Source organism: Setaria viridis, chromosome 5 (genome assembly GCF_005286985.2).
Source record: "Setaria viridis chromosome 5, Setaria_viridis_v4.0, whole genome shotgun sequence".
NCBI lineage: Eukaryota > Viridiplantae > Streptophyta > Magnoliopsida > Poales > Poaceae > Setaria > Setaria viridis.
In genome coordinates, this window is record NC_048267.2 from 105,899 (window position 1) to 133,770 (window position 27,872).

Here is a 27,872-nt window from a genome sequence, read left to right on the forward strand (position 1 = left end):
ACCCTCTCTCCTTCCCCTGACCGCCACCCCCTCCCCTCCTCTTCTTCCCCGACGCTAGCCCCTACCCTCCAATCAAGGCTGCCACGCCCCTCCCCTCCTCTTCTTCCCCGGTCGCTGGCCCCCTCCCCTCCTCCCACTGGCGCCACCCCCTCCCCTCTAATCCCAGCCGCCGCACCCCTCCCCTCCTCTTCTTCCCGGCACTGCCGCCCCCTCCCGATCCTCCATCTCCCGGATCCGGCGGCGGCACCCCCTGCAGGCCCTCCCTCTCCTGGATCCGGTGGCGTCGTGCCCCTTCCGGCCCTCCCTCTCCCAGATCCAGTGGCGACGGGCATGGTGGTGGTGGTGGCGGGTGTGGCAGTGGTGGCGGTTGCGGCGTGTAAGGCGTGGGGGAGCGTGCGGTCAGGATGTGGGTGCGGGGGCAGTGACGGTCCAGGAGGTTTTAGTCGGTTTTAGGAGGGGTGGAGGGACTAAAAGTTTTGAGCCTCCTAAAACTTTTTAGTCACTTTTTAGGAGGAGTGTTTGACTCTTTAGTCACATTTTAGTACCTTTTAGGAGCTAAAATTTTAGGGGGTGGAACCCCTTATCAGTACTAGTGCTGGTGAGGAAGCTCGCCCTCTTAATGAAGACGTGGTCGGAAGGGGAAAAAAAAAGGCTGAATGCACGAGTACTCTTCTTCTTTTTCTAATAGGAAGGAAAGGTGAAGAACTCGCTCCTAGCAGGTAGCAGTGTGCATGGTTACTTTGGGTAGGGACTTGCATACATCCGGCAGTAGTGGCATCGATTTTCTTGGGAAATTAAATGTTGAAACGGCATGCAATCCATCTCGATCACAATAATGACAGGAAATCGGAAATTCTGTCACCTGCAGGATCCTGTTATTATATGTAGTATTGTTGTGCAGTAAATTATTAATTTGAATATATGGAGTTTGTTTGTATCAACAGCTAGCTAGCTGCATGCCCGCCTGTCAGCCTGTGCCTTGGCAGGAACTAACTAACTAAACCCTAGAAGAATCAGCAAGAATTAAAAATGGATTTAACGAATCAATACAACCTGTGCTGCTAGCTGCAATTGATGCAAATAAAATCATTTCAGCAGCTGATATATTCACTGGGTCTCGCTGTTGGTGTTGTTGCTGGTCGCCGTGTTGTTACTGCTGCTCGTGACATTGTTGTTGTTGTTGCTGCTGCCGTGCTGCTGCTGGCCGCCGCCTCCTATGATGGACGTGATGGCCGCCGCCAGCGCCACCGTGAAGTTGGGATCCGCCGTGATGGCGGCCGCCGCGGCGCTGACGGTGTCGGCCAGCCCGATCCCGGTCGGCAGGGGCGTTGTTGTACCAGCATCCGGCGACGAGGACATGTGCAGGCCGGAGAACTTGGACTGGTTGTAGAGCGGCGGCGCCTGCGGTGGCGGCAGCAGAGGAAGCGGCGCTGGCGGTCGCGCGGCGGCGGCGGCGGTTGGCGGGCCGTGGGTGAGGTCGAGCGTGACAGTGGGGAAGGGCGCGGACGCGGAGATGGTGGCCATGCTGGAGGAGCAGGGCAGCACGGCGCGCGCGAGGAAGCTGTTGTCGGCGCTGGGCATGGAGCCCGAGAGCAGCATGGATGCGGCGGCGGAGGTGGTGGAGGCCATGGCCATGGCGGCGGGCGGCAGCGGGTGGTTGTGCGTGCCCTCGTAGGTGGTGATGAGGATGGAGCGGTCGTCGGCGCAGCGCTGCACCTGCATTGCATTGCATGCAGGCAGTCAGCGGTCGGTAGTCGTCGGTCAGCCAGCCGTGTTTATATTATAATCAAGCTGGTGTAGCAGTATTTGTTTGACCAGAAGCCAGTCAGCAAGCCAGGATGGATTGACCGGGTCGGTCGTCGCAGAAATCAAAGTTACCTGCTTGCGCACGGGGCATGCGTTGGCCATGGTGCATCGGTAGTAGGCTCGCGGGCAGGGGTTGCCCTTGGCCATCTTCTGGCCGTACTTGCGCCACTGGCAACCGTCGGCGATCTGCCGATTCCATCATCAATTCATCATCAGCACATGCACATCGGAGGATTGATTCCTCCGACACAAATTATTAAAGATTTTAAAGAAGAGATGCATGCATCGATGGATCTCGACTTACGATCGGAGCTTCGGAGCGCGCGCGCACCGAGACGCGAGCCTTCCTCATGCTCGCCTGATCCAGCTGCTGCGGCCGTCCTTCCGCCGGCCCCCCGGTGGCTTCCGGGCTGTCCTCCTTGTTGTTGGCGGTGGACGACGACCGCCGCGGGCTGCCCACCTCCGTGGACGAGTTGGACGCCGGCTGCTGGTCGAGCTGCAACTGTCGCGGCGGCGGAGCGATGGGCGCCACGGCGGCCAGGGGTGCCGGCGCCTGCTGGTGCTGTGCCTGCTGCATGAGGGTGAGGAGATGCATCTGCAGCGCCTGGTAGCTGGTGGTGACCTGCGCGAGCATCCCCCGCAGGCGGTGGTTCTCCTCGTTCATGCGGCCCAGCTCCGCCTGCAACTCTACCTCCTCCTTGGGTTTCGTCTCCTCGTCGTGGGTGGCCGCGGGAAGGAGCTGTTGTTGCAGTGGCGGATACGATGATGATGATTATATGGTATCGACGATGAATATAATTAATTAAAGGGAGGAATGAATATAATCGACGTACGTTGATGGTGAGGTCCTCCTTGTTGATGGCGAGGCCGCTGCTGGCGGCTCGCGGCTCATCGCGCTCGACGACGCAGGTCTGCTTGTTGTCGTCGGAGAAGAAGTCGACCTCGACGGACCTCCTGCTGCCGCCTGGGTCGTCCGCCGACATCCTCCCGTGCAAGTGCAACGGCAGGCCGAGGAAGGCGAGCAGGTGGCCCTTGTCCATGCAACAACTTAACTATAGTGCCGTATCGTATCTATGGTAGCAAAGCTCAAGGAAGAAGAAGACGAGAGGAGAAGGAAAGAAGAAGAAGGAAGTCTCTGACCGCTGGCACGGGACGCGTATAAAAAAGCAAGCTAAGCTAGACATGACATGACATCAGGAGCTGCGTCAGCGGCGGGGGGCCTTTGCTTTGCTGCAGCCCGAGCCCGGCGACGACCAAGGCGAGAAGAGAGACATGCATGGATGGCCATCCGATCCAGTCGTCGGTCCAAGGATTTTCCTTACCGATCAGCGTCGGCCGGTCATCCAAATCAACTCACATCTTCCACGAAGCTCCCCGCATTGGGGTGGGCCCACCGTGCCCCACGTGTAGACAAGGTCAACGCCGGCCCTTGACTCGCTCGCCCATGGGTGGGAACAGTCCAAGATGCCTTTTTTTTTCTTTTTTCTGATCGAGCTGGAATGCTGGATGGATGCCAGATGCCGTACGTGATGCCCATGGGTTTGGATGACGACGACCGTGGATTTTGGCTTTTCTTCTGCGTGCTGGGGTCCCTTTTCCATGTGCACGCCAACCCCGTGTTACACGGCTACTAGCTATCTTCTCAAAACTGGGGGATTATTACCAACCGGAGAATATAATTGATAACAAAATTAATGATATGATTTGGTTTGGCGATGAGGTCGGAGGTAAGTAGTCGCCCACGTTGTTGTACGGTTTGAAAAATGGAACAAGCATCGATGGATCAAGAATCACAACGCGGCAGGCCCGAGATGGAAGAAGAAGAAGAACCCCCCTGATTGGTGGATCTGGTCTTCATGTATGGTCACTAGAAGGAGACTTGCTGCTTCTGCCAGGCGATACGTGTCGCTGCTTTAATTAATTAATTTATTTCATGGGTTAACATATGTAATAGCTAGCGCAGGGTTGTAATAGCTGAAGGTGAGCTGATTTCTTGGACCGCCGGCGCTTTTTGACCGATGGATCGATCTATCCGAGACGACGATTGAACGAAGAGAAGACGCGTAGTATAGCAGACGATTGCAAGCATGCAACCCTTTTCTGAAACTTTCGTGGTCCAAAAGTACCCGACCCTTTTGCATTTGGTCTTCAACTCACTCGAAGCGTACGTCTTTTGTTGCTGTTGATTGTATTAGACTCCCAAAAGGGAAAAAAAATCACATATGCTCATCGACTGTTCGGCGGTCCAATGCTGGTAAGCACCAAAAAATCATTACCGATCAGTTCGGCATCCGTGGTTTAATAAAAATCCAGATGAGGACTTTCCATCTCGGTGACATTTAAAAAAAGAAAAAAAAAGAGGGGGAGAAAAGAAAATCACTAGTCATCAGGAATGTTAGTTTTAGAGGGTGACAGTTGGGAGCTTGTTAGGATGTTTAGTTGGGGAGCAGGCAGCACTTTTTATACCATGCATTAAAAATAGAATAGGAAACTGGTCACGCTTATTTGCCTTGCAAACCAACTACAGTACTAATATAATAGCCTCCATCGATCCATCTGCTTAATTAGCCAGTAGTAGACTCTTTCTTTAAAAAGCTAACAAAACTAACTAACCTGTCACCATCTCCATCAAAATACTAATAGTATAGATACATGATGATGGCCTCCGCCGCCTCCGAGAGTAAGAAGAAGAGTAACAAGAAGACTAGCGGTAGCGGCCCTGCTGCGACGCCGACGGCGACTGGCCCCCATCGTCGGCCCGTGCCCAAGCCCAAGCCGCCGGTGGTGATCGCGGCGCACGAGTGCCCCAGCGCGATGCGCGCCCGCGTCCTGGAGGTGCCCCCGGGCCGCGACGTCCTCTCGTGCGTGTCGGCGTTCGCGCGGCGCGGGCGGCGGGGCGCGCTCGTGCTGGGCGCTGCCGGCCACGTCGCCGACGTCGTGCTCCGGGACCCCTCCGCGCTCGTGCTCCGCGGCACCATGGAGATACTGAGCCTGGCCGGCTGCTTCTTCCCTTTCTCCGCGTCGGCGGGGACGGCGGCGGTCTTCCTGGCTGGGCCGCGGGGGACCGTGCTGGGCGGCGCCGTAGTGCCGGGAGGGCTGGTCGCCGCCGGGCCGGTGGTGGTCGTGGTGGCCACCTTTGTGGCGGCCGCGCTCGACCGGCTGCCGCTGCTCTTGATCAAGGGGGAGGAGCCCCACCACGGCTGGCCGGTGGTGTGCCCGAACCCAAAGCAGCAGCGGCCAGCTGATGAGTAGCTAGTGAAAATCAATCAATATTTAAGTTCATCCCTGGAACTCGTCTCGAATGATGATGACTACAGAGGCCTGGCACGTTTCTCCCAGCTACGTTTGGATTATAATCTAAACAAAAATTTTCTTGTTTCTCGCTTTTCACTTTTCGTAGTTCAAATCTCTGACGCGGCTTACCACATAAGCGAGAATCGGTGGAAATAAGCAAAGCGTTTGGCGGGATTCTCGCTTATTTCCACCGATAAACTGCTTATAAGCGGAAACAAATGGGAGCAGAGCCACCTAAAATTAATTGTACTTCAACCATTTTTTTACCTTTAGGTACCTGACGTCTTGATTGATTGATCAAATAAACATCACATATTCCCATAGTACTTGAACATGTTTGGTGTAAGTTGTAAATATATTTAGAGTTAGGGATTAAAATGTAAAAATAGTAAAGAGATAAAAATGGAGTACCTGACAGGGATCGAGAGCATCGATTTAGAGTTTTCCCCATTGCCTGTTCTTCATGGCTACTGTTCCTCTCTCCTTCCAATTCCAAATCCACCACAAATCCACTCATTAAACTTCAATATGGTATGGATTCCTTTCCGTTTTCATCGATTTGGGTGGTTCTACGGTTAATTTTGAGCTCTCATGGATATGAGAGGTTATGGGTCCCTCATGAAGGTGATGTTTGAGGGTGAAATGGATGCTCAGACTAAACAGATCAATGATAGAGAGCTTGTGCGGCTGTTGGGTAGTATGGAACCAATAGTCAGAGAGCAAATCGAAACTATGGCTACTGTAGTTGAAGTGTGGGGTGCTCTACAAAATCAATTTGCAGGTAAATCTAACAAGATGCAGGCTGCTCGTATTATGCATAAGTTGTTGCATTTGAAGCAAGGCACAAAATCAGTGACCGAGTATGCTAGTGAATTGAAAAGACTATATAGAGAATTACATTATTATCATCCATTTGAACCTGTTGATCCGAAGGACATGACTATTCATCATACATGGTTTCAATCATTTGTGAGCAAACTTTTTCTTGATGGTTTGAATCAAGAATTTGACCTCCGTCAGCGGCTTATCTTCTCTAAGTCTGAATGGCCTACTCTTGATGAAATAATTTCTAGCATCATAGAAGAGGAAACCCGACTATCATATCCCAAAGTGGATGATTATAAAGCAGTTGATGCTAGTGCTGCCTTATCTATAAAGAAGAGCAACACATCTATTTCCTGAGGGGACCAAGAAAGAAACAAGGTGATTTGTGATCATTGTGGTGATAAGGGGCACACCATAGAGAGATGCCTTAAACTGCATGGTTTTCCACCTAGCAAGGTGATTTGTGATCATTGTGGTGATAAGAGGCATACTATAGAGAAGTGTTTTAAGCTACATGGTTTTCAACCTAGGTGGAAAAAAGGGGGGAAATCTCAACCAGGGGGAGTTCGAGGTGCTCACTGGAATCGAGCCAATCATACTGCATCTGAAAAGGAGCTTCCAGTGGCAGATGCTCAAGCTCTTGAGAAATACAACTCCAAGATCAAGCTCTCTGAAGGTCCATCTTCCACTCAAGGTTCCTCTACTAGTTTCAGTTACCATGCTACTTCCCAAGGTATAAAACCTGTTCAAGCCTACACACATAAACCTTGGATTATTGATTCTAGAGCTACTAACCACATGACAGGAGCATCCAATCTTTTCAATTCCTGCACGTTACTGATTTCCCTATTAACTTACTATCAGTTAGCTCTATCACAAAATCCCTCAATTGTAGAGGTTGGTTTGATCCTTCTCATTGTGCTTTTCAAGAGCTAGGGATAGGGAGAATTCTTGGGACTGGGACCGTGCATAGTGGACTCTATTATCTTGATGAAGGGAGTGATGAAGTTGCTTTTGCATCCAAGATGTCTCCATGTCAAGAATTATTATTACTTCATTGCAGGCTTGGACACCCCTCTTTTGTTGCTATGTCTTGTAGTTATCCTTCACTTTTTAATGCATGTCCTAGGTAATCTCTTATATGTGATGCATGTAAGTTTGCTCAACATACAAGGGTTCCCTATCCTAGTTTGGGTCTAAGAAGCAATCAACCGTTTGATGTGATTCATTCTGATGTTTGGGGACCATGTGACGGGTCCATAGACCCGGGGTCCCCAATAGGACCTCCTTCCTGCAGCACTTGGCCCAGCAAGAGGTGCAGCGATGACGCGTACCTGGGCCGACCCAGCAACGCAACGCAGGCCGAGACTAAGATCCGACCACCGATTGGCTCCTCCGACTAGGAGGCCTGGTCGGCGCCCCAACTAGAAGGGTCCAGTCGGGGATGGGACCACAGTCTGACCCCGATCGAGTTCCCCTGACCGGGGATGCGCCGTTCCAACCACACCACTCCCCCCGACCGGCACGACCGGGGCCGACTGGGACAATCGACTGGGGACGCCCGCTCGGTGTGTGCCCAAGAAGCAGGTGGAACAGATAAGAGGAAGCGCCCAGGTCAACTACCGTACAAGGAATCGTATCGCACCATGCCCTGCGCACGCCCCGCACAGTGCCGCCGCAACCTACCCGCTACAACGGAGTGGCCTGACAAGATGAACAGGGACCGAGGACGGCAGCCATACCGTACCCGACGACGTGGGCCTCGACAAGACTAGGAAGCGCCCGCACTCTCTCTCTCTCTAACTTGTAAGGCCGTCTCCTTGTACTATAAAAGGGAACGAGCCCTCCCGTCTGGAGGGAGGTTCTATAGATAGACGCTTCTACTCACTCCATAGCGCACGTCTGAGCCCTCGGTCACTCTCTCCCACTCAGACGAGAGCACGACCAGGTCTCGGACACCCCCTCTCATCCCTCTCTCGTTTGTACCCCCACTGCAAGAATATAGTCAACCGACTGACCCCAACTGGACGTAGGGCCCATTTTTCGAACTAGTTTATATCCTGTGTCATTGTGTGCTAGGCCATATCCGATCTAACGCACGGTAAAACTACAATATTTACTAGTCAACCAGATTTCGCATCGACACCATGTGAGGTGCACTCCATTTCTGGATATAGATAGTTTGTGACTTTTATTGATGGCTTTAGTAGGTATACTTAGATTTATCTGTTGAAACACAAAAGTGATGTTTTTGCTATTTTCAAAGATTTGTATGCCCTTAATAAAAATAAGTTTGGCAACACCATTAAGGTCTTATGCTCAGATAATGGTACGGAGTACGTTAACCAGGAGTTTGAATAGTTTCTTGTTTCTAATGGTATTGAACATCAAACAACATATGTTAACACTCCAGAGCAAAACAGTGTTGCTGAATGGAAAAATAAACATTTACTTGAGGTTTCTTGTTCTCTTATGTTTACAATGAATGTTCCTAAGTTTCTTTGGGGGAAGCAGTGTAGACTGCAACATATTTAATTAATCTCATGCCTCTTCGAGTTCTTGATAATAAATCTCCTGCTGAGTTACTTTTGAATTTGAATGAATTTGTTGTTGCTCCGAAGGTCTTTGGATGTGTTTGCTTTGTTCATGACTACAGAAATGATGTTAGAAAACTTGACCCCCATGCTGTTAAATGCATGTTTGTTGGTTACTCTCCTACTCAAAAAGGTTATCGTTGTTGGTGTCCATCTGAACATCGTTTCTTCGTAAGTATGGATGTGACATTTCGTGCATATGAACCTTATTATGAGCCAACCAATGATACTGGAATTACTCTTTCTCCACCTGAAGGGCAACAAGAGGGGGAGAGTAACAGTGGAGGTATTCATATGGGCTCTGTTCTTGTTCCTCCTTCAGTTGGTTCCTATGGGGATAATTCGGTTCATAGTTAGGGGGAGGAAATTAATAACGATAGTGAGAGTGGGGGTAATAATTCTTGCCATGAAGATATACAGAGTACTTTGCCTTCTCAAAATAAAGAGTCTCTTATGCATGAGGACCCAGGTATCAACTCACACTCTCTTAGTCCTAATGCTCCATCTAGCATTTTAGAGCAAGGAGATAATCAATTGTCTACTCAGCTTCCTTCTGAAATTGATCAACCTATAGCCCTAAGAAAACCAACTAGATCTTCCAATATTTCAGCACATCTTAAAGATTGTGTTGGTTACAAACATGGCATTTCCAATTTCATTTCTTATGAGAGTTGCAGCCCATCCTTTCCGAGCTTTGTTGCCTCTCTAGATTCTATATCCATACCCACTAACTAGAAATTAGCTAAAGAGAATCCTAAGTGGAAGGAGGCAATACTTGAAGAGATGAGAGTTTTAGAGAAGAATAGAACTTGGGAGCTTGTGAATCTACCGCAAGGTAAGCAACCTATTGGGTGCAAGTAGGTTTTCACCATTAAACATACTCCTGAAGGAGGTTGATAGATACAAAGCCCGTCTTGTGGCAAAAGGATACACCCAAACTTAGAGGATTGATTATGATGAGACCTTTACACCTGTTGCTAAGATGAATTTGGTAAGAACGCTCATATCTTCTGCTGTCAACTTGGATTGGGATATATATCATATGGATGTTAAAAATACTTTCCTTCATGGTGACCTTCATGAATAAGTATATATGCACATACCACCCGACTTTGAAACAAGTCAAACAAATGGGAAAGTGCTTCATTTACATCGGTCTATATATGGATTGAAGCAATCCCCTAGAGCTTGGTTTGATCGCTTTAGGCAATCAATGCTCAAAAGAGGCTATATCCAAAGTAATGCTGATCACACACTATTATTTAAACATGCTACAAGTAAGGTAGCAATTCTAATAGTGCATGTGGATGATATTGTGATTACTGGAGATGACATTGCTGAGATTGTCGATTTGAAGAAATATCTTGCTGAAGAGTTTGAAGTAAAGGATTTGGGCAATTGAAATATTTTCTTGGCATTGAAATCTCCCATGGACCAAAGGGGATGTTTCTATCTCAAAGAAACTAGAGGAAACTGGAATGCCTGGATGTTGTCCTACAGCCACACCTATTGAGCAAAATCATCGTTTAAGTAAAGATGTTGGTACTCCAGTGGATAAACAATATTATCAGAGACTGGTTGGAAGACTTATATATCTCTCTCTCACACTTGACCTGATATTGCCTTTGTAGTAAGTGTGAGTTTATGCATGATCCCAGGTCATCTCATATGGATGTTGTCTATCGCATTTTGAGGTATCTTAAGAGTAGCTCAGGGAGGGGTCTTTTATACACTAAACAAGGAAGCCTGCAAATTGAATGCTATACTGATGCTGATTGGGCTTGTTCTTTGGATGATAGAAGATCAACTTTCTAGGTATTGTACCTTCATCGGAGGTAATCTAATTGCATGACGAAGTAAAAAGCAAAGTGTTGTAGCACAGTCTATGGCCGAGGTAGAGTTTCGTGCTATGGCTCATGGTATGTGTGAGCTGTTGTGGCTGTAGATTCTTCTAACTGAACTGAGATTGTTTGAGAGTGGACCCTTCATGCTATATTGTGACAACAAAGCAACTATTGATATAGCTATCATGATAGAACCAAGCATATTGAGATCGATCGTCACTTTATTAAGGAGAAGTTAGATAGAGGAATTATCTGCCTATTTTACGTAAAATCAACTAGCTAGGTGGCTGATATTTTGACCAAAGGGTTGTCTGAAAAGACTTTTTCTTTATTTGGTAGCAAGATGGGTCTATATGATATCTTTGCCCCATCTTGAGGGGGAGTGCTGGTGTAAGTTGTAAATATATTGAGAGATAGGGACAAATGTAAAAACGGGAAAGAGATAAAGATGGAGTACTTCTCAGGATCCAAAGCATCGATCCAAAGTTTCCCATTGCCACTTTTTCATGGCTATTGTTCCTCTCTCCTTCCAATTCCAAATCCACCACAAATCCACTCATTAAACTTCAATAAAACCTACCTAGTAATGTCGTCATATATTTAGAATAGATGGATGGATTACTAAGTGCAACACCAGAGTAGCAGGATACACGACTCTGACCGCCGGATCGCTCGATCGACGTCATGCATGGGTCATTGAGCTCTGAGCCTGGCCCAGTTGGAGTGACGAGGCCCACCAACGACGACGTCATGCATGGGTCATTTAGCTCTGAGCCTGGCCCATTCATGGCCCAGTTGGAGTGATGAGGCCCACCAACGAAGGCCAGCCAGATTGATGGAATGAAGAAGGGAAACCAAACCAGAGACCACCACCGGGCTGGTCGGATCCGTGCCGCCGCCGTCCTCCTCCTCCGCCGCCGCCTCCTTTTCGATTCGCCGCTTCAAATCACCGCAGAGCAGAGGTCGGGCGGGATGGCTTCCGATGCCCAGGCGCAGCAGCCCAAGCCCACCAGGGTCTCGCTGTCCTACGAGGAGATCTCCAAGCTCTTCTCCCTCCCCATCGCCGAGGCGGCCTCCATCCTCGGTATGTATGCTCCCGCGCGCTGCTTCCATTCCATCATTCCATGCCCGATTCACCCCTGCTGCCTCATCCGCCTGCAGGAGTCGGCACCAGTGTCTTGAAGAGGATATGCCGCACCCACGGGATTGTTAGGTGGCCATATCGAAAGGTAACAAATTTCGTCATACCACAAGCTCTCAATTTGACATTCTCTATTTCTCAAACATACTGCGTGCAGCTTGTTTCTGCGAAAACTGGTGACGACACAAAAGGTCCTGAAAGAGAGAAAGCCAAGGAACTTCCTGAGTTGTCAAAAATTGCAAAACAAAAGGCTTCCAACTCATCTGCTTCACCAATTGTGTTAGTAAAGCTCTCTCCTTTTCAATCCTCTTACTTATTGCTCCTGCAAAGCTTAAGTAGGTTCATGCAGTTGACTTATTGGACTGGATCATATGATGATATGTTATGCTGAAGAAACAAATTGCATCATTCGTTTGACACTTGGATTGGATTGGGCATGCTAATAGGTCATCAACCACTTCCCAAGGAGCGGCGAAATCTCAACAGGGCAGTTCTAAGGCAGGGCAAGTTTCGGTTTCACCCCCAGCAGGTAACCAGAATATGTCACCAAGCTTGGCCCATGGTAGCCAAGCCAAAGCCATTCCTAGCTACATGGATGATTTTAAGTACGGATTCCCATCATCTGGCTTGTCCTGTGGAACTATGAAATGGTGGGGTGGGAGCAGCGACGCGGACTGTGCGCCCACCAAAGATGGAAGCAGTGAAGCCCATGGTGAGGCCTCAAAGGGCATGACTGAGGATGATGAGTTGGACTGGGGAGCAGATGAGGCAGAAACCGAAGCTGATGGCGCTGTTACGGCTGAAGCGTCAGCGCAGCTGTGCTCCCTGAGAAGGAAAGCAGTAGACGACGGGCGCAAGCTATTGAATGGTGACACCCGCAGGGGCCAAGAATTTTCTAGGCTGAACAAGAGGCAGAAGCTGGCCCTGGCCCAGGTATTTGGGGCTTCACTGCCAGATGTTGTATTGCTTGTGTTTAGCGAGTGAGCAACCGATAGATGCGGTTGCCCTCCCTCTTCTGATCCTCATGTAACCGAAACTTGCCCTGCCTTAGCGAGAAGTGTGAAATCCTCTCATTGAATTGAAGAATGGTGGTAGGAGCTTGTTTTGCCTGCCTACCATACAAGTCGTTGTCGTTGCTTTCCTGTATGTATTATCTTGTCTCCCACGTGCACACAAGGAGAGCACCTTGTATATGTGAATGCACTAGTATATTTACTAACATGATTACATCGCGTTGTGTTCCTTGAAAGTATGTGCGAGCTTTTCCATAGGCTATATGACTAATTATGAAAGTATTCTGCCAGTAAATAACTCAATATTGTTGCTGTTTACTTATAGTGCTGTTATCCTTTACCTGCCTTTTTTCCACAAGCCAAAAAGAAAAGGAAAACAATTTGGTGTACATGGAGAAAGTGGCAAAGATGTCCTTAAAGTGAACCAGTTGAGAAAATATGCACACACATGATGTTTGGGTCACTGGAAGATGGAAAATTGAATATCCATCCAAGTGAGTTTAGCTGCCCTTGATATTCTTTTCACGTTTTTCCATGTGAAAACTCATGGATGGAAATCTGTGTTCAAGGTTGCGGAATGTTCATGCTTGTATAAGTTATTATAGTTTCCAAATCCATGTGTATTAGGCAAACCTGAGACAATTATACCTTTATGTTAATCTTTTAATTGCTTGGACTTTTTTTTAATAAAAGGAGTCTTTTTTAACTGTGGTGAATTCTACATTTATCTCATCAGCATATGCAGAAGGGGTTATACAGAAGAATCACCTTATTTGTCTGTTTCTACATGAACATGCAAAAGAGCTATGTATAATTGCATTAATAGAAGAGAAGTCTTACAACACTGATACACTCGATTTGTCATGAAAATTGAATGCATGTATGTCACAGACAGACTGTGTATGATGTTTGGGTGTTAACCTAGTGGAAGGTGTTTATTTCTTAAATGTACAGTCTTACACAGTAGCATGCATAAGATGTCTATATTCATTGATTTAAAAAAAAATTGCATCCAGCACCCTTGAAGCTTTGCCATCCATTCTGAATGAGAGTAATGCCATGGTATCCTAATTACATAATTGTGTAAATTGCAAGTTAATCTGTTAGGTTGCATTCTGCTTTTGTAATGGTATCAGCATTGCAAGACTAAATGAATGGCACGAAGTGCGTACGGACGATCTGATGACAGAGGGCAGATCGATAGGGTCAATCTAGTTACTGCTTTGCATGTCTCTTAATTTGTATGCTAGCATAATAGAAGCAGTACTGACATCAGTGTGGCTTAAGAAAGTACTCCTTAGGGCATCTCCAATGTATGGATATCTTTTTCACCAGGTAAGGTTGTTATTTCGGCAAAGCATGCACTCTGTCTTGTAACGGCATCTAACAGTGAGTTTCTTTTGTCTAATTTTACCTTAATCCAGGTGGAGATAGCACTGAACTCAAGCTACCTGGCGTATAGGAATCTAGGAATTGCTTGTACTGACTGTTTGTGTGTGGACTGTGGAGAGAGAGCCTGAGACTAGCTATTATTATATTGTCTATGCTAGCTAATGAATATTTCTGTGAGAAGCAACCCACATATAATGAAAATAGCAAGGTAGACATATACAGGACAGGGCATCATGTGTTTGGTGTTGGTTGCTTGTGGCATGGCTTCAGTTGAGAAGTATTGTGTGTCATGGAAGATTTCTCTCTCATGTGTTGTCTCTACAGATTTTGGTTGGTGAGGTTTGTGTATAAGCCACTTTTTCTTTCTTGCAGAGGCAAGGTTCCCAAATGTTGAGAATATATGTATCTGGCTGAAACCACTTCAATCTTTCGATGCAAAGTGGGCAGAATTAGTTTCGCAGGGCAAGGGAAAAATGTGGATGGGAATAAGAGCAGGAGCAAAGGCGTAAAGACAAGAAGAAGGAACAAAGCAAGGTATGTTGAACATCTTTTAGGTGCAATTGTGGATCTACCTCATCTTCATTGGTGGTTACGGAACCCAGGCAGACCCACATGGGTGGAATAACGCATGCATCATTTGGTAATCATCTCACGCCTTTGTTCTAGTATGGAGTATATTTGTGCTTGTAGAGCCATCAGTAAATGAACGCATGTGGAAGAACTCTGCTCTGCTCTCTGCTGGGCATATAGAAAGTAGGACAGTAAACTCACATTTGGAAGAATCATGGACTGACAGGAGGAGCAGTGCTTGACTGCTTTCCCTTTTTTCAATAACCTGTTTGTCAGTAGTAGCATAGTACATCACAAAGACTGGGGAGTGGGACGGAGGAAGGAAAGCAGTAGGTGTTGGTCAATGCAGTAGGAGTCTGAGAGAGAGATGCCAGAGCAGAACAAAATTTGATAGGGAATTATTTCAAAAAAAAAAATGGTAGGGAATTGAGCTGAAGGGAAGCAGAAGCACATGGCAGGTTGCCTTGGGCGCAAGGCAGAGACCCGTGTTTGTGGATTCGATTGGGGTCACATGCATGCAGCATGAGCATCCAGCAAGCAATGCAAAGTGCAAGCAAAGTCATCTTCTTGTCTTTATAAATAAAGGAGGAACGGGAGAAGCTAGCTGTAGGCAGAGCGCCCCGTCTGATCGATCTGTCTCCTCCATTCATTCTCCCTCCACAGCTCCAGCCTCCAGCTACTAAGATGGGCATCAGAGGCGGCAGGGGAGCTCAGCCATCGGCGTCGCTGCTGCTCGTGTCTCTGACTCTGGTCGGGCTTGTGCTCCTCAGCTTCACCTCCTCCTCATCAGGTAACTGCAAATGCCATTGCCTGCCTAAATATCTTGGTGATGGATCGATGCATGATTTCTGAACCCGGTAAATATAATGTTGCAGTCGAGGCGCAGAAGAAGACGTGGTGCGTGGCCAAGCCCTCCGCCTCCAACGACATCCTGTCTCTGAACCTCAACTACGCGTGCTCTCAGGTGAGCTGCGCCGTCATCCAGAAGGGCGGGCCCTGCTACTACCCGGACAACCTCGTGTCGCGCGCTGCCGTCGCCATGAACCTCTACTACGCCGCCAATGGCAGGCACCCCTGGAACTGCTACTTCAACAACTCGGCACTCGTCGTGCAGTCCGATCCCAGCTATGGATCCTGCACCTACTACTGACCTGCTGCATGGAATGGAATGGAATGGAGTGTCCTACTTACTCTTCTAGTCTGTAGTAGCTAGCTAAAGCTAAATTGAAACCGTGCGTCTGTGCTGCAGTTGAGATCGTGGAGAGATGGCCACCGGTTCGTAAGTATATATACTACAGTATATGTTTGGAGAGATGGATCGATTGATTTCTTCGATGAAGAGAATTGAAGGATGCTGAAGCCATAGCATTTCACATTTACTGTTTGGCATGTTTATGAGGCAAGAAATGCAGTAGGAAACAATGTTTCCCTAAATGCTAAACAGTTAATCACCCTCCATTTAGCGTTTAGATGGTAGCGGCACAAGAGCGCGGGCCATGAGTAGGGGCACAAGAGCGCGGGCCATGAGTAGGGGCGGATAGTTTTGGCATTGATCTTGCATGTATCTAGATGTAGTGTATGTATAGGTGCATAACAAAATCTATAAACCTATAAATACCAAAACAACCTACAATTTAGGATGGAAGAAGTACGTGCATATTCTATGTTTACCATTTTCACGTTTAGATGAATACTAGTCGGAAATTGTGAGAACATGTTGCATCCTTGTACCATTGCTGAATGGATAAAACCTTACATAGATATGGCTTTGATGCACTCTATAAAACAACCACACACCTCAAAAGCTTTTACGCGGTGATGTCATTTGAGGATTTCAAATAGTTTTTTGTAAAAGGACGCATAAAGTTGGAGACCCAGAATTTGTTGATGCAATGGTCCCTTTCACGAATCGTGATGCTCACGTATCACTCCTTGTATCGGTAGTTGATACACATATTTATCATAAAATGATATTAAGAGGATTAAATATAGGGAAAAGTCATATTCTCACCCTCCAGTAATAGTAGAAGTCTTATTTCAACACACAACAACAAAACCAGACATCCAACTGTCCAAACCGGGCAAATTTGGCACTTTGGTGATTTTGAGGGTCGTTTTGCATCTTCTAGAAATTTAAAAAGTTTTTATTTAATAAAAAATATAACTAATTCATTTCAAATCCAAAAAATATGAAGTTGGTACCAAAAGTTTTCTAAAAATGTACGCTATCTGTTGGTACTCTATTTGTAGTTGTTTACATCATATTTTTTTTACCATTCCTAGTGTTTTATTGCTCATAATAAAACACAAGGAACATGACCAACTAAGATTCAAATAATGTCAAATAGAACACCAATAGCTAGGTTACATATTAAAAAAAATAGCACCAATTTAATTTTTTTCTAATTTGAAATGAATTAGTTATAAATTTTTTAACTAAATCTAAACTTTTTGAATTTCTATAAAATGCAAAATCAGAAGCCATCCAAAGGGTCAAATTTACCCGGTTTTGACAGTTGAATGGCCCTCCATGTCTGGTTTTGTAGTTGTTAGTTGAAAATCATACTTATGCTATATGAAGATGAAAATTGGACTTTTCACTTAAATATATACTCCATTCGACCTTACCTCCACAGGAGAACCAACAAGAAATAACAAAGTAGGCTCATTTGGCACAAGCAACCTTAAACGCAAATGTACTCTTAGCATCATATGATTCACCATTGTCTTCAGGTGGAAAATTATGAATATAGCAAGATTGAGCATGGTGCTCAACAAATCCTGACCCTACAAAGAGTGATTAAATGCATATCGTTTAGAGTTTAGAATTTAAATACAAAGAGTAGCAAGGATGTTTTAGTCCTTAGGCCTAAAGCATCGCATAATGCAAGTGATTAAGCGGCCGGATAGCCTTTCAAAAAGAGCTTTGTAATGCACTTTACTCTTTTTAAATGATCCTAGAAATCGGGATGTTACAAATATAGTACTATCCATTTCAAAAGAAAAACTCTTACTTTCTCCTAAGCCCAACTAGTGTGTCATTGTATGTCGTATTATATTGTCTACTCCTAGCATCTTGATTTTCATGACCTCCTACCTACTCTTTGGCGGATCACACACACTATCCTCCACAATATACGGGGTCTCTTCTAAAACCAGCCTTGACACCAGACTAGATCTCTAAATCTCAAACCTCGGGCTCTAACAATATAGTTGTCTAAATTGGAGAAGAGCTTGGAGTTCAAATATGGAAGGTACCTAAAAACATTCAAATATTTCGCAAATTTAGTCTAAAAACTATTAGCTAAAAGGTTGAAGGGCCAAGCATGTCCGAATTAAATACATATAGAGTTCGGTGAGTGTATATAATTTTACGAAGAAGAGTTTGGTTGTATGTTGTGTCTACTTCAGCCCACTTATGGGTCCATCTCTCACGTGCCGGATCAGTGAAGTCACTCATGCACTCAACTAAAGAGGGTCATTGCATCTACAAGTATTACACACAACCAAGTTTGTATATGTTCAGATACTACACTGTACCGTAGTTGTCCAGGCATGTTTGAGATGATCATTTTGTCCACAGCCAAGGTAAGGGCAAAGCCAAAATTTGGCAAAAGCGTTGATGTTTGGATTGCTACCAAGCCAAACATACCAAATTCATGCTTATGTGAAAATGACACCTGGGCCATACCTCGTATTGCTGCCACGGCCGGCCGCGCGCGCGGTAGTTAATGTCCGAGATGGCGATGGCAGGCCCCACACGCTCTCCGACCTTGATCCAGATCCGGACCGAGTCGATTTCCCTTTCTTTCCTTCCTTCTCTTCCTCAATTCCCTCGGCCTCGCTCCTTGCTTCCCCCTGTGCTGTGCTGTGACCTGCCCAGCTGCCCGGCTGCCGTGCTGCTGTTCGATCACCGGAGGAGAGGAGAGGAGATCCATCCGTCGCACCTCTCTTCTTTTGCTGGTAAGCAAATCTTGAATCTCTGCCTGCTTGCTAGCTTGCTTGCTTCCATGGATGATGCGAGTGTGATGTCTTTTCTTTCTGGGCTAGCTAGCTGTGTGACGACTTGAGCCCTAAGCTCAAAATCTTCGATTGCAGCTTATTTTGGGGAATTTCTTTGGTTTAAAAAGAACCACCATGCCTGCCCCCTTCCCTCATCTCACCTACTGATCTGATCGTATCAGCAGAGAACGATTTCGCGTTGTGGAGAGTGGAGACCGCACCGAACCGTTCGTTTCGATGGAGATGAATTCTTCTTTAAGATTCTATATCTACTCCAGTACTGGTTGTATTGTTTAATTTCTACATGTACAATTGGAGGCCGTCGTTATTGTTAACGGCTCTAGCTAATTCATGGAGTATGAATCTCTTTGGATGGAGCCTCTCTCAGGTTCCAGATTCTGCAAGCACTTGAAGCTTGTGCTTCTTTTTCATGCCACCTTCGTGTTGACTTCACATCCATGTCAAGATTCAAGAAGCTATAAAACCGGTTGTGCAATGGCTCCTTGTTTTTAAGCCCACACGAACCAAGAAGCTATACCGCCGGTTGAAGCTTAAAACCATGCTGGGGCATTTTCTCTTGTGTGTTCTATGCACTAGCTGATGAACATCACACAACTCCTCAAGTATGTTAGGTTTATAACCTAGTGATGCCATGAGCATGGGATTCTTAATAATTAATCCACCTAACAAGTGAAACAAATTGAGGGGATATATAGCTCGAATCAGGAAGATCTGACCTTTGTTCAGTACCCATAGGATAGGGAAGCCATAACACGACATTCGAGAAACACTAAACCGAGTAATGCTTCAACCAATGCATCAATTAAAATGTATATGGATGGGAACAAACCAAAAAAACTATTAGGCGGTGGAGTAATACGTCCGTAGCCAAAAGAATGTATTGCCTCACCTCTTCAGAAAGCACTTTCTTTTTTCAATGTGTTGCCTTTCTGTTATAAGCCATACTGCATTGACACTGTAAAATTGTTGCCTCCATCAGCTTTATTGAGATGCTTTGATTATGTGACAGTTGGCATAATGACACCAGCAATTTTTTTTGCTTTTAGCATCATGTCGGAGATGAAGGACTCCACTGCTGCTGCTCTTGATGGAAATCCTGAACCTATGGATCAAACTGAAGACAATTCTATGCCGTCAGCTCAGCAACAGGTTATTTATTTTGTGCACTAGTTCTGGATATTATACAGTCATTTAAATGGCATTCTGCACTCCTTTTGTGATGGAATAACCGGCGATGCTGCTTTAAAGGCGGCACAAGAGGTTGTACAACATAATAATGTTTTCCTGTGGGCAGGAGGAAGCAATCAAGAAGAAGTTTGGAGGACTAATGCCCAAAAAGCCACCACTCATCTCGAAGGTTCCTTTCTGAATTTGTTCACTTTATCCCAAAATAAAATAGCACGGACCAGATAGCATTCACATAAAGGAAACTGCTGTGATCAGTAACTGAATTGTTCTGTGTAATTGTAGGATCATGAGCGGGCCTACTTTGATTCTGCTGACTGGGCTCTGGGAAAGGTATTATTGTTACTCTTTTTCTTTGTTCTTTGTTCTTTGTTCTTTTTTTTTTGGGGGTGGGGTGGGGGGTGGGGTGGGGGGGGGGGGGGGGGGCTCAGTACATCTAATGTAGTGCATACTTGAGTTCCCAAATCCATTGGTTTAAATTCTGATATAACACTTGGTTGTGTACAACAGCAAGGTGTTGCCAAACCCAAAGGGCCGCTGGAGGCACTTAGGCCAAAGCTGCAGGTATCACTGGTAGTGGCTCCATCTAATAACACATTGCTGCACGTGACATTACATTGTTGCTCTATCTTGTTCTGGTTTGTTTCAGCCAACACGCCAACAGCAGCAGCAACGTTCAAGGCGCTCCATTTACACTTCGTCAGAAAACGAGGGTATGCACTTTGTTGGCGATGCCTTTGATTCCAGTCCATGTGTACAAGGAAAGCAAAGCTGAGCTAAGCTAAGTAGCAAATGAGGCTGGGCTTTAGTTGTTGTCTGAATTGTTGTGACATTCGTGCTTGCAGATGGAGACGGTGCTGGTGCTGAAGATATGAACATCAACTGAAGTAGCCTGGAATCGTGCTGTGTTAAGTTGTTGGAGAACATTGCGTGAATTGAATATTGATTGATAAGAAAAATCCTGATCATCAAGTGTTGTGGTACTGTTTCCATACTAGTAGGTTAATTAGTTGAACCAAATATTTGATATTCCTGCATAAATACATGGAGTATTTATTTTTGGATAAATATATGTCAGTTCTACATACTGTGTATTTGTCAGTCAACGGCCTGCTTGCTGATGAAGAGACTCAGCTGAGAGGGATGTCAATTTCTCTGTCATGCGCGACATGGCACGTTGGTGCTCCGATCGGATGATCCATGTGCCTGATGGGGCTCTCCTCCCCTTGTCCTTGTCAGTTTCTGATCAACTCTTGACCTCCCCTCTTCAGCTTTGAATCCTCACCTTTTGGACAAGGCGACAATCATGCTAGATTTCTTGGACATGGAATAAACCAGTAGTAGAGTACATGTACAACACAGTCAGCCTCTTGTCAATTACAGTACGCATTAAGCTAGGATATATATAGTAAGGGTTTAGACAGCTCGATCTTCTTCTGAAATGATTAACTCAATCAGATTAGGCTTGCATTTGGCGCAAAGCTGATCGATCAGTTGTGCTAATGATTGAATGCAAGCCACGCAGACTGCTACTGCTAAAGTGCTAAGCAAAGCTAGCTGGCTGGCTGATGCTACTAATACTAAATGATGATGGTGATGATAGGAAAATGCGGCATGCAATGCAATGCTATTGAAGGGAAGGAATCGGCGGCCCATCCCATTTGCCCTGCCATCCATTATTTTTTTTGAAATGGGATCCATATGATGCGTGTTGACATGTCTCCATCTCCATCCCACGCCACCCCAGCAGCGTCAGCAGCACTATATATAATAATAAAATCAATTTCTCCACTCGCCACCCTATCCATTATATATGTTGACAAAGGAATTAGCAACAATTAATTGCATCTATTCTATTGTATTATTCTATGTATGTATAATTGTATACCCATCCATCCATGATGATGAACTAACTCTAGTAATCATTCTCATGATATGCAATGTCTAAAGTTTGTTTGTAAGCCAAGACATGATTTTGGTGGTGCATTTAGTTGATACTAATTTTGAATGGTATTGCAAACATGATAGCTGATAAAAGAAAACTGAGCAGGAGGGCAAAGCCGTGCTGTGTTGTAAAGAAGACAGGCAACAACCAACAAAACTAGAAAAAGAGGAGGAAGCAAACCCGCTTCCACTACCACCACTACTCTTTCCATCAGCTCAGCAAAAGCAAATAGAAGAAGGCGGGCGGCAGGACAAGAAGGCGGGCGGCAGGACAAGCGCAGCGCACCCACCCGAGTCCCCAACCCAATAATCTTCTTCTTCCTCCCACCACCACCACCATCCTCTTCCCCTTTCCTTTCCCCCCACGCCCACAACTCCTTCCTCAATTCCCCTTTCTCCGTCTTGTTCGGAAATAGGGACAAGGTCGTCAGGGGCTATGATCTCCTCCTCTTCTTCGCCGCCGTCGTCCTCTTCCAGTGGCAATAAGCCGCCGCCGCCTCCTCCGCAGCAGGCCAGCAAGTGGCGCAGCGGCACGCAGCACAAGATCTACGGGCGGCGCCTGCTGGACGCGCTCCGCGCCACGGGTGGCGGGCAGCCGCGCGCCGTCAAGGCCGCGGCCGACTCGGCGCTGGCGCTCACGGCGCGCGGGCAGACGCGGTGGAGCCGCGCCATCCTGCTTGCCGGCGCCGCCTGCAGCCGGCGCCGCGTGCTGGTCAAGGCGGGCGGCAAGATCCGGCGGCGCCACCGCCGACCGAACAAGAGCAGCAAAGCGGCCTCTTTTTCCCAGGAGGAGGAGGGCAGGGGCAAGGTGCAGGAGCGGCTCCGCGTGCTGGGCCGCCTCGTCCCGGGCTGCCGGAAGCTCCCCGCGCCGGACCTGCTGGAGGAGGCGGTCGACTACGTGGCGGCGCTGCAGATGCAGGTCAGCACCATGCGCGCGCTCGCCGACGCGCTGGCGGCGGCGCAGCTGTCCGACGACGCAGGGGCGGCGGAGAGGTGATTGGTTGGGCTTGGCTTGGCTTGGCCCCATGACATGATTGATTAGATTGATCACCAACCATACCATACCATCCTGCAATGCAACCAGCTGATGTGATTGCATTATTATACTCTATTTACTGGAATCGTGAGTAATCATTGACGATTAAATCGATGGTGGGATGGTCATGATCCAATCAATGATCCATGCATGATACTGAATTGATGCAGCTGCAGCTGCTGCTCATGATTTGTAATCCTGAATTGAATTGATGCAGCAGCAGCTGCTGCTGCTCATGATTTGTAAATTCGTGTCCTTTCTTTGCTTGTTGATTACTGATGGATGGATGGATGATCCATCCAGATCCATCTTGTAAGTGAATGCTGCTCTTCTCCTCTGCTTTTGCTGTGCTGTGGATTGCCTTACCTATTTACCATCTGCTATTGTGCTACCGTGCTGGTGTTACAACTTAACAACATGTGGCACCCGCTGATCATCAACATCAGTAGTAAGATAAGAGGTACTGAGGTACTCATTTGTATCGTTGGGAATTGTCTCTCTTGTGCTGGGCCTTTGCATTCCCTTCCGGAGGGTCTCTTCCTTTGCATTCTGAGAGAGAGAGGGAGAGAGAGAGAGAGAGAGAGAGAGAGAGAGAGAGAGAGAGAGAGCAGCTGGCATTCGGATTGGATGAGTTTTGCATATGGAGCAGGCGACTGCCGAGCTCAGCGTGGCCTCATCTGAACGAGGGGGGTCCGTGGCTAAACTTCACGTCACATTGAATTGAATTGAATGTTTATATATTAATAAAGAGTATTAAACATAGATTATTTACAAAACGGAGACTAAACGGCGAGACATTCATCTATTAAGCCTAATTAGTCCATGATTTGACAGTGTGCTGCTACCGTAACCATTTGCTAATGATAGATTAATTAGACTTGATTCATCTCGCCGTTTAGTCTCCATCTGTATAATTAGTTTTATAATTAACTCATATTTAATCTCCTAATTAGACTCCGAATATTCGATGTGACACGAACTAAAACTTTAAACTTTAGCTGCAGGAACAATGAATCCCTCTCTGTCCTGACCTGCCTTACTGACATCGTTCATGGCATATAGTAGTGGCGCCGGGTGGGCTTGGCAAGAAAAAGGCCCAACAAAAGCCCATCTCCCCTTGAGGTCAAGAGCAAAAGCAAGCAAGGTCAGCGCCGTATTCCCCGCGCCGCGCCTCAGACAGTTCTTCGTTCATCTCGCCTGCCTCTCCTCCTCCTCCCTCCCCCTCCCCTCCCCTCCCCTCCCCTCGACCCCTCCCCTCCCGGCTGATGCAGGTGCAGCAGCATCGACAGGTGTGGTGGCCGGGCCGGATGGGGGCGGCGTTCGGGCCCTCCTTCCTCTGCCTCGTCTGCCTCATCTACTTCATCCAGGTCCGATTTCTATCCTTTGGATCTCCATCTCTTCCATGGCTGAGTTCTACTTATTATTCCTTCAAACATTCTAGGGTTTCAGGTCTTTTGTCTGGACGGCTGTCTCCTACCAAATGAAGGACGTCATGAAGCTATCGCCCTCCACATCGCAGTTTCTCGTCTCCCTTGCATATTTCCCTTGGAGCATCAAACCTGTATATGGGTACATCTACCTTATGTTGCTTTTCCTCCTCTCTTACTAGTCAAACTACCTGCCATTATGCTTTTTATTTCCTCGTTATTGCTGTCAAAGAAAAATCTAAATCCTCCTCCTTTTTGCCATCCAATTGCTTTCTGCAGGATCCTGTCAGACTGCATTCCAATTAAGCAGAGGAAGCGTATACCCTATTTGATCATTTCTAGCTGCCTTTCTCTACTCCCCTGGCTTATCCTTGGGCTATCACAGGCTTTGAGGAGCTCACCCAACATGCTCACCGCCTTGCTCGTAGTACAGAATCTGGGATCTGCCATGGCAGATGTTGTTATAGATGCAATGGTTGCAGAATCAGTTCGATCAGCAGGGTAAGTTTCTCCCATGCTTCTATGGAGATGGAGTACTGAGACCCAAAAACTCACTACTTTTCTTTCCAGGCCACAGTTTGCTGGTGATTTACAGTCATTGTCTTGGTCATCCATGGCTGTTGGTGGGATTTTTGGGAGCTTATTGGGAGGATATGCACTATCCAATCTCCCAATCCATGCCATATATGTTGTTTTCTCAGCCCTCCCATTCTTTCAACTCGTTTCCTGCATGTTTGTTGAGGATTCTCCAAAAGGATTACAGAGTGCCATTGATGAACATAAGTATGTAGACAATCAGGGTGCTGAAAAATGCTCTAGTGAAGCACTTGGATACGAGGGCACTAGAAGGCGAAAGAAAATTCGTAAAAGTAATAAAAGCAGACCACTGTCAAAGCGGGCTGAGGCTAATGAGAAACACAATGGCCCAATTAATTCATCGCCATGTCTGTCTCTGAGATCAGCCTTCTTCAGTTTGTGCACAGCTTTTAGGCAGCCAACCATTCTGCGGTAACCAAAGACTCTCTTGCTATATACTCTCTCCAATGTGTACACCTAACTTTGATCGAAGTTACTAATTTGTTTTCTTTATCCAGACCTATGGTGTGGTTTTTCTTTTCAAATGTAATAATTCCAAATATCTCGACAGTCATGTTCTATTATCAAACAGAGGAGCTACATTTGGAAGCATCCTTTCTTGGGACTGCACGTGTGATTGGATGGTTCAGTCTAATTCTTGGCACATATACCTACAACCGCTATTTTAAGCACAAGCAGCTCAGGAATATTCTTGTGTAAGTTATTTCTTTGTCTGAATGTTATCTCAAGTCATCATATCCATATGGGTAATGGGACAAAGTAGCTTTGCTGTAAGTTCATTTGTTTTTTTTTGAAAGGACTGTAAGTTCAATTTTTGACAGAGATGTGGTTAATGTACTCGAATAAGTTGTTACCCATATTTCAGCACCTCCATCCACCACCTGTCTGCTTTCTCCATATTCGCAAATGCCCCTTAAACTGAATGCATGTTGGATTACCCCCTATCCCCACTTGAATGAACCCTACTTTTTTTGTCCATTGTGTTATGCTTCTATAAGCCATAGCTGGTCACAGCTTGCTCAGTATTCTGGCCCTTGTGGCCCAATTTTGCTAGTTTGGTAAACACATAAAGGTTCAATAGTCTTTGTTATTAATTGCTCCAGTTCTTTAGAAGTCATTGGCCACAATACAAATTTTGAAACATCTATTCGTAGCTGTTAACTTCTAACATTTGCTGTTGAATTCTCCAGGTTTGCTCATGTCGGTCTTGCCATAATTAGCCTACTGGACATTGCTTTGGTGTCACGGTTGCATGTTCCATACGGAATTGGTGATAAGTACATGGTGCTCTGGGGTTCTGCTTTGGCTGATGCAATCAACCAGTTCAAGTATTATGCCCCTTGTTATCCTTTCTTTTAGTTGTGAAACTAACTAGCACTATGGCACTTGATCAACCATTTGCAAGTTTCTGACAAGAATGTTTCCATTTGGCAGGATGATGCCGTTCCTGATTCTGTCAGGACAGCTTTGCCCACCTGGAATCGAGGGCACGCTGTTTGCTCTCTTCATGTCCATAAACAACCTTGGTTCAACACTAGGTTCATTCCTGGGGGCTGTTCTGGCATCAGCTTTGAACATCTCGACGGCACAGTTTGACAATCTTGCTCTGGGTTTGGGTGTACAGCTGATTGGTACTCTCTTACCGATTGGGTTCCTATTTCTGATTCCAAAAGAAGTTACAGGACTAACATCATAGGTTGAGGGGTGTGGGCCTAACCGTACCTATTTTATTCCCGCTCTACACCAGTCTACCAGAGTGAGAGGAACATACACATCATAGGAAGGAAATTAGAAGTAGTTGGAAGCTAGACAATTTTGTTGAAAGATGTATACAGCTTTGTACGAGGATGAGAGGAAAGAAGGGTGTAATAGATGTAATAGATGTATAGTGAGAACAGGCGGATATGATCTTAACTCACGAATAAATCTGAAAACATTGGCTGCGTTGTGTAGCGCTTGTTCCGAAAGTGGCTTGTGCATATACTATACTCCAAACCACTTGTTTGCTATGATCATTGTATCTATTGCGATTCTCTTATCGCTGCTTGTACTCCAAAGGAAAGGACCCAATTGAGCCCATCATGTTAGGAATCCAGAATACAACACACGAACTTGTTCCATTGTACATTTCAACCATCTGCCCTCGAGCAGAGGGATGCCGACCACCTAGAGCTTTGGTGGCCGGCCGGCGTCTCCTCTCACACGTGATATACTACTAATAACTAAGAATCACCTTCTGCAATCGCAATGATTATTTTATCTTGTTTTCATTATGAAAGCACAAGTGCATTATGACGGAATCAAATCAAGTAGTAGATGAGGCATGTGACAAAATTTTGATCTAAAAAGCATATCATGACGGAATCAAATCATGTAGTAGACCATCTCTAAAGTGCATTAACTGATTATGCAGTAAACAAATTAAACATGATGAACCGGGTACTTCCATGTCTGCTAACCAGTCAATCCTATCGTTCCAGCACTTCCACCGTGATATGCATTTCTGAGTGCAACCATACTGAGATTTGGTGAGGTCCAGAGTGGTTTTGGTCGTACTGGAAGTCATTATTAGGATTTTAAATTATTTATTAGATTAAAAATGGCTTTAAATGCTTTCTTTTATTTTAAAAATATGACAGATCCTTAATTAAGCTTCTAATAATTTTATTTTTTAATTAAATAGCTCTATTTATTAGAAATATATAGATATGTTTTGGAGATGACTATTAGTCTTTCTAAAAATTAGGAGAAGGGTTTTTGGGATGTTTGTTTATTCCTGAACATTCTTGCCTCGTATCGTGCAGAGCCGAAGTCGTGGAGTCGAGTACATGGAACTTCCTACGGGTGCTGCTTGGGAAGAGGAGGAAGTGATTGTGGTCGAGCTGGAGTCTGAGGCCGCACCAAAAGCCCGTGCTATAGCAGCTAACCCAGAGGCTGACCTAGGCAAGCTCTAGAGCATCTAACTTAGATTTTTTGGAATATCATGAGTCCAATCTATAGAGGGGCGTGCCCCCTCATTCACAACCGTGCTAGGTTGAGATTGTACTTGACTATCAATGTCTTGGTAAACCCATCTGCGACCTGATCACCTAACAAATTTCTTAGTACCCTTTCTCTAACAAAATGATAATCAACTTCAATATATTTAGTTATAGCATGAAACACAGGATTAGTAGATAAT

The 27,872-nt window shown here is 46.1% G+C and overlaps 7 protein-coding genes across 9 annotated transcripts; 6 read left to right on the plus strand and 1 right to left on the minus strand.

The window, feature by feature from the left end:
- Positions 1-823: 823 nt before the first annotated feature.
- On the minus strand, positions 824-2,987 carry LOC117855048 (WRKY transcription factor 6). The gene is made up of 4 exons (XM_034737324.2): positions 2,640-2,987; positions 2,111-2,545; positions 1,879-1,992; positions 824-1,716 (listed from the first exon to the last, which is right to left on the minus strand). The coding sequence occupies exons 1-4, from the start codon at positions 2,844-2,846 to the stop codon at positions 1,108-1,110; spliced, it is 1,365 nt and encodes a 454-aa protein (XP_034593215.1). The 5' UTR covers positions 2,847-2,987; the 3' UTR covers positions 824-1,107.
- Positions 2,988-3,099: 112 nt separating this feature from the next.
- LOC117858824 (AT-hook motif nuclear-localized protein 23) lies at positions 3,100-5,439 on the plus strand. The gene has a single exon (XM_034741962.2). The coding sequence runs from the start codon at positions 4,459-4,461 to the stop codon at positions 5,056-5,058; it is 600 nt and encodes a 199-aa protein (XP_034597853.1). The 5' UTR covers positions 3,100-4,458; the 3' UTR covers positions 5,059-5,439.
- Positions 5,440-11,211: 5,772 nt separating this feature from the next.
- LOC117858816 (uncharacterized) lies at positions 11,212-12,627 on the plus strand. Its single transcript, XM_034741950.2, has 4 exons — positions 11,212-11,447; positions 11,525-11,592; positions 11,662-11,783; positions 11,951-12,627. The coding sequence occupies exons 1-4, from the start codon at positions 11,336-11,338 to the stop codon at positions 12,486-12,488; spliced, it is 840 nt and encodes a 279-aa protein (XP_034597841.1). The 5' UTR covers positions 11,212-11,335; the 3' UTR covers positions 12,489-12,627.
- Positions 12,628-12,871: 244 nt separating this feature from the next.
- LOC117858817 (glucan endo-1,3-beta-D-glucosidase) lies at positions 12,872-15,858 on the plus strand. Its single transcript, XM_034741952.2, has 2 exons — positions 12,872-15,269; positions 15,355-15,858. Exons 1-2 carry the CDS (start codon positions 15,164-15,166, stop codon positions 15,627-15,629), a joined length of 381 nt encoding a protein of 126 aa, XP_034597843.1. The 5' UTR covers positions 12,872-15,163; the 3' UTR covers positions 15,630-15,858.
- A 2,375-nt stretch (positions 15,859-18,233) lies between these two features.
- LOC117858277 (uncharacterized) lies at positions 18,234-20,772 on the plus strand. Of its 2 annotated transcripts, none has more exons than XM_034741316.2 (7): positions 18,234-18,442; positions 19,549-19,651; positions 19,797-19,859; positions 19,973-20,020; positions 20,198-20,260; positions 20,337-20,400; positions 20,533-20,772. In XM_034741316.2, exons 2-7 carry the CDS (start codon positions 19,553-19,555, stop codon positions 20,571-20,573), a joined length of 378 nt encoding a protein of 125 aa, XP_034597207.1. In that variant the 5' UTR covers positions 18,234-18,442; positions 19,549-19,552; the 3' UTR covers positions 20,574-20,772. The 2 variants fall into 2 exon arrangements, with proteins under 2 accessions (XP_034597207.1, XP_034597208.1); XM_034741317.2 differs by having other exon boundaries at positions 18,237-18,442; positions 20,198-20,251.
- A 10-nt stretch (positions 20,773-20,782) lies between these two features.
- LOC117858276 (transcription factor bHLH149) lies at positions 20,783-23,059 on the plus strand. The gene is made up of 2 exons (XM_034741315.2): positions 20,783-20,921; positions 21,738-23,059. The coding sequence occupies exon 2, from the start codon at positions 22,068-22,070 to the stop codon at positions 22,626-22,628; it is 561 nt and encodes a 186-aa protein (XP_034597206.1). The 5' UTR covers positions 20,783-20,921; positions 21,738-22,067; the 3' UTR covers positions 22,629-23,059.
- An 815-nt stretch (positions 23,060-23,874) lies between these two features.
- LOC117854519 (probable folate-biopterin transporter 4) lies at positions 23,875-26,658 on the plus strand. 2 transcript variants are annotated; one of them, XM_034736739.2, is made up of 7 exons: positions 23,875-24,034; positions 24,109-24,236; positions 24,374-24,595; positions 24,665-25,102; positions 25,189-25,386; positions 25,882-26,019; positions 26,126-26,658. In XM_034736739.2, exons 1-7 carry the CDS (start codon positions 23,933-23,935, stop codon positions 26,385-26,387), a joined length of 1,488 nt encoding a protein of 495 aa, XP_034592630.1. In that variant the 5' UTR covers positions 23,875-23,932; the 3' UTR covers positions 26,388-26,658. The 2 variants fall into 2 exon arrangements, with proteins under 2 accessions (XP_034592630.1, XP_034592631.1); XM_034736740.2 differs by having other exon boundaries at positions 23,895-24,034; positions 24,117-24,236.
- The last annotated feature ends 1,214 nt before the right edge of the window (positions 26,659-27,872 follow it).

What these genes read in the sequence shown, in the direction of transcription:
- LOC117858276 (XM_034741315.2), top strand. Translation starts at nt 22,068, where the DNA reads ATGATCTCCTCCTCTTCTTCGCCGCCGTCGTCCTCTTCCAGTGGCAAT.
- LOC117858824 (XM_034741962.2), top strand. Translation starts at nt 4,459, where the DNA reads ATGATGATGGCCTCCGCCGCCTCCGAGAGTAAGAAGAAGAGTAACAAG.
- LOC117858817 (XM_034741952.2), top strand. Translation starts at nt 15,164, where the DNA reads ATGGGCATCAGAGGCGGCAGGGGAGCTCAGCCATCGGCGTCGCTGCTG. An exon ending in CTTCACCTCCTCCTCATCAG is followed by an intron (nt 15,270 to 15,354) that starts GTAACTGCAAAT and finishes ATAATGTTGCAG; the next exon opens with TCGAGGCGCAGAAGAAGACG.
- LOC117858277 (XM_034741316.2), top strand. Translation starts at nt 19,553, where the DNA reads ATGTCGGAGATGAAGGACTCCACTGCTGCTGCTCTTGATGGAAATCCT. An exon ending in TGCCGTCAGCTCAGCAACAG is followed by an intron (nt 19,652 to 19,796) that starts GTTATTTATTTT and finishes TCCTGTGGGCAG; the next exon opens with GAGGAAGCAATCAAGAAGAA. An exon ending in AGCCACCACTCATCTCGAAG is followed by an intron (nt 19,860 to 19,972) that starts GTTCCTTTCTGA and finishes GTGTAATTGTAG; the next exon opens with GATCATGAGCGGGCCTACTT.
- LOC117858816 (XM_034741950.2), top strand. Translation starts at nt 11,336, where the DNA reads ATGGCTTCCGATGCCCAGGCGCAGCAGCCCAAGCCCACCAGGGTCTCG. An exon ending in CGAGGCGGCCTCCATCCTCG is followed by an intron (nt 11,448 to 11,524) that starts GTATGTATGCTC and finishes ATCCGCCTGCAG; the next exon opens with GAGTCGGCACCAGTGTCTTG. An exon ending in TTAGGTGGCCATATCGAAAG is followed by an intron (nt 11,593 to 11,661) that starts GTAACAAATTTC and finishes TACTGCGTGCAG; the next exon opens with CTTGTTTCTGCGAAAACTGG.
- LOC117855048 (XM_034737324.2), bottom strand. Translation starts at nt 2,846, where the DNA reads ATGGACAAGGGCCACCTGCTCGCCTTCCTCGGCCTGCCGTTGCACTTG. An exon ending in AGGAGGACCTCACCATCAAC is followed by an intron (nt 2,546 to 2,639) that starts GTACGTCGATTA and finishes CTGCAACAACAG; the next exon opens with CTCCTTCCCGCGGCCACCCA. An exon ending in CGCGCTCCGAAGCTCCGATC is followed by an intron (nt 1,993 to 2,110) that starts GTAAGTCGAGAT and finishes TGGAATCGGCAG; the next exon opens with ATCGCCGACGGTTGCCAGTG.
- LOC117854519 (XM_034736739.2), top strand. Translation starts at nt 23,933, where the DNA reads ATGCAGGTGCAGCAGCATCGACAGGTGTGGTGGCCGGGCCGGATGGGG. An exon ending in AGCATCAAACCTGTATATGG is followed by an intron (nt 24,237 to 24,373) that starts GTACATCTACCT and finishes TGCTTTCTGCAG; the next exon opens with GATCCTGTCAGACTGCATTC. An exon ending in CAGCTCAGGAATATTCTTGT is followed by an intron (nt 25,387 to 25,881) that starts GTAAGTTATTTC and finishes TGAATTCTCCAG; the next exon opens with GTTTGCTCATGTCGGTCTTG.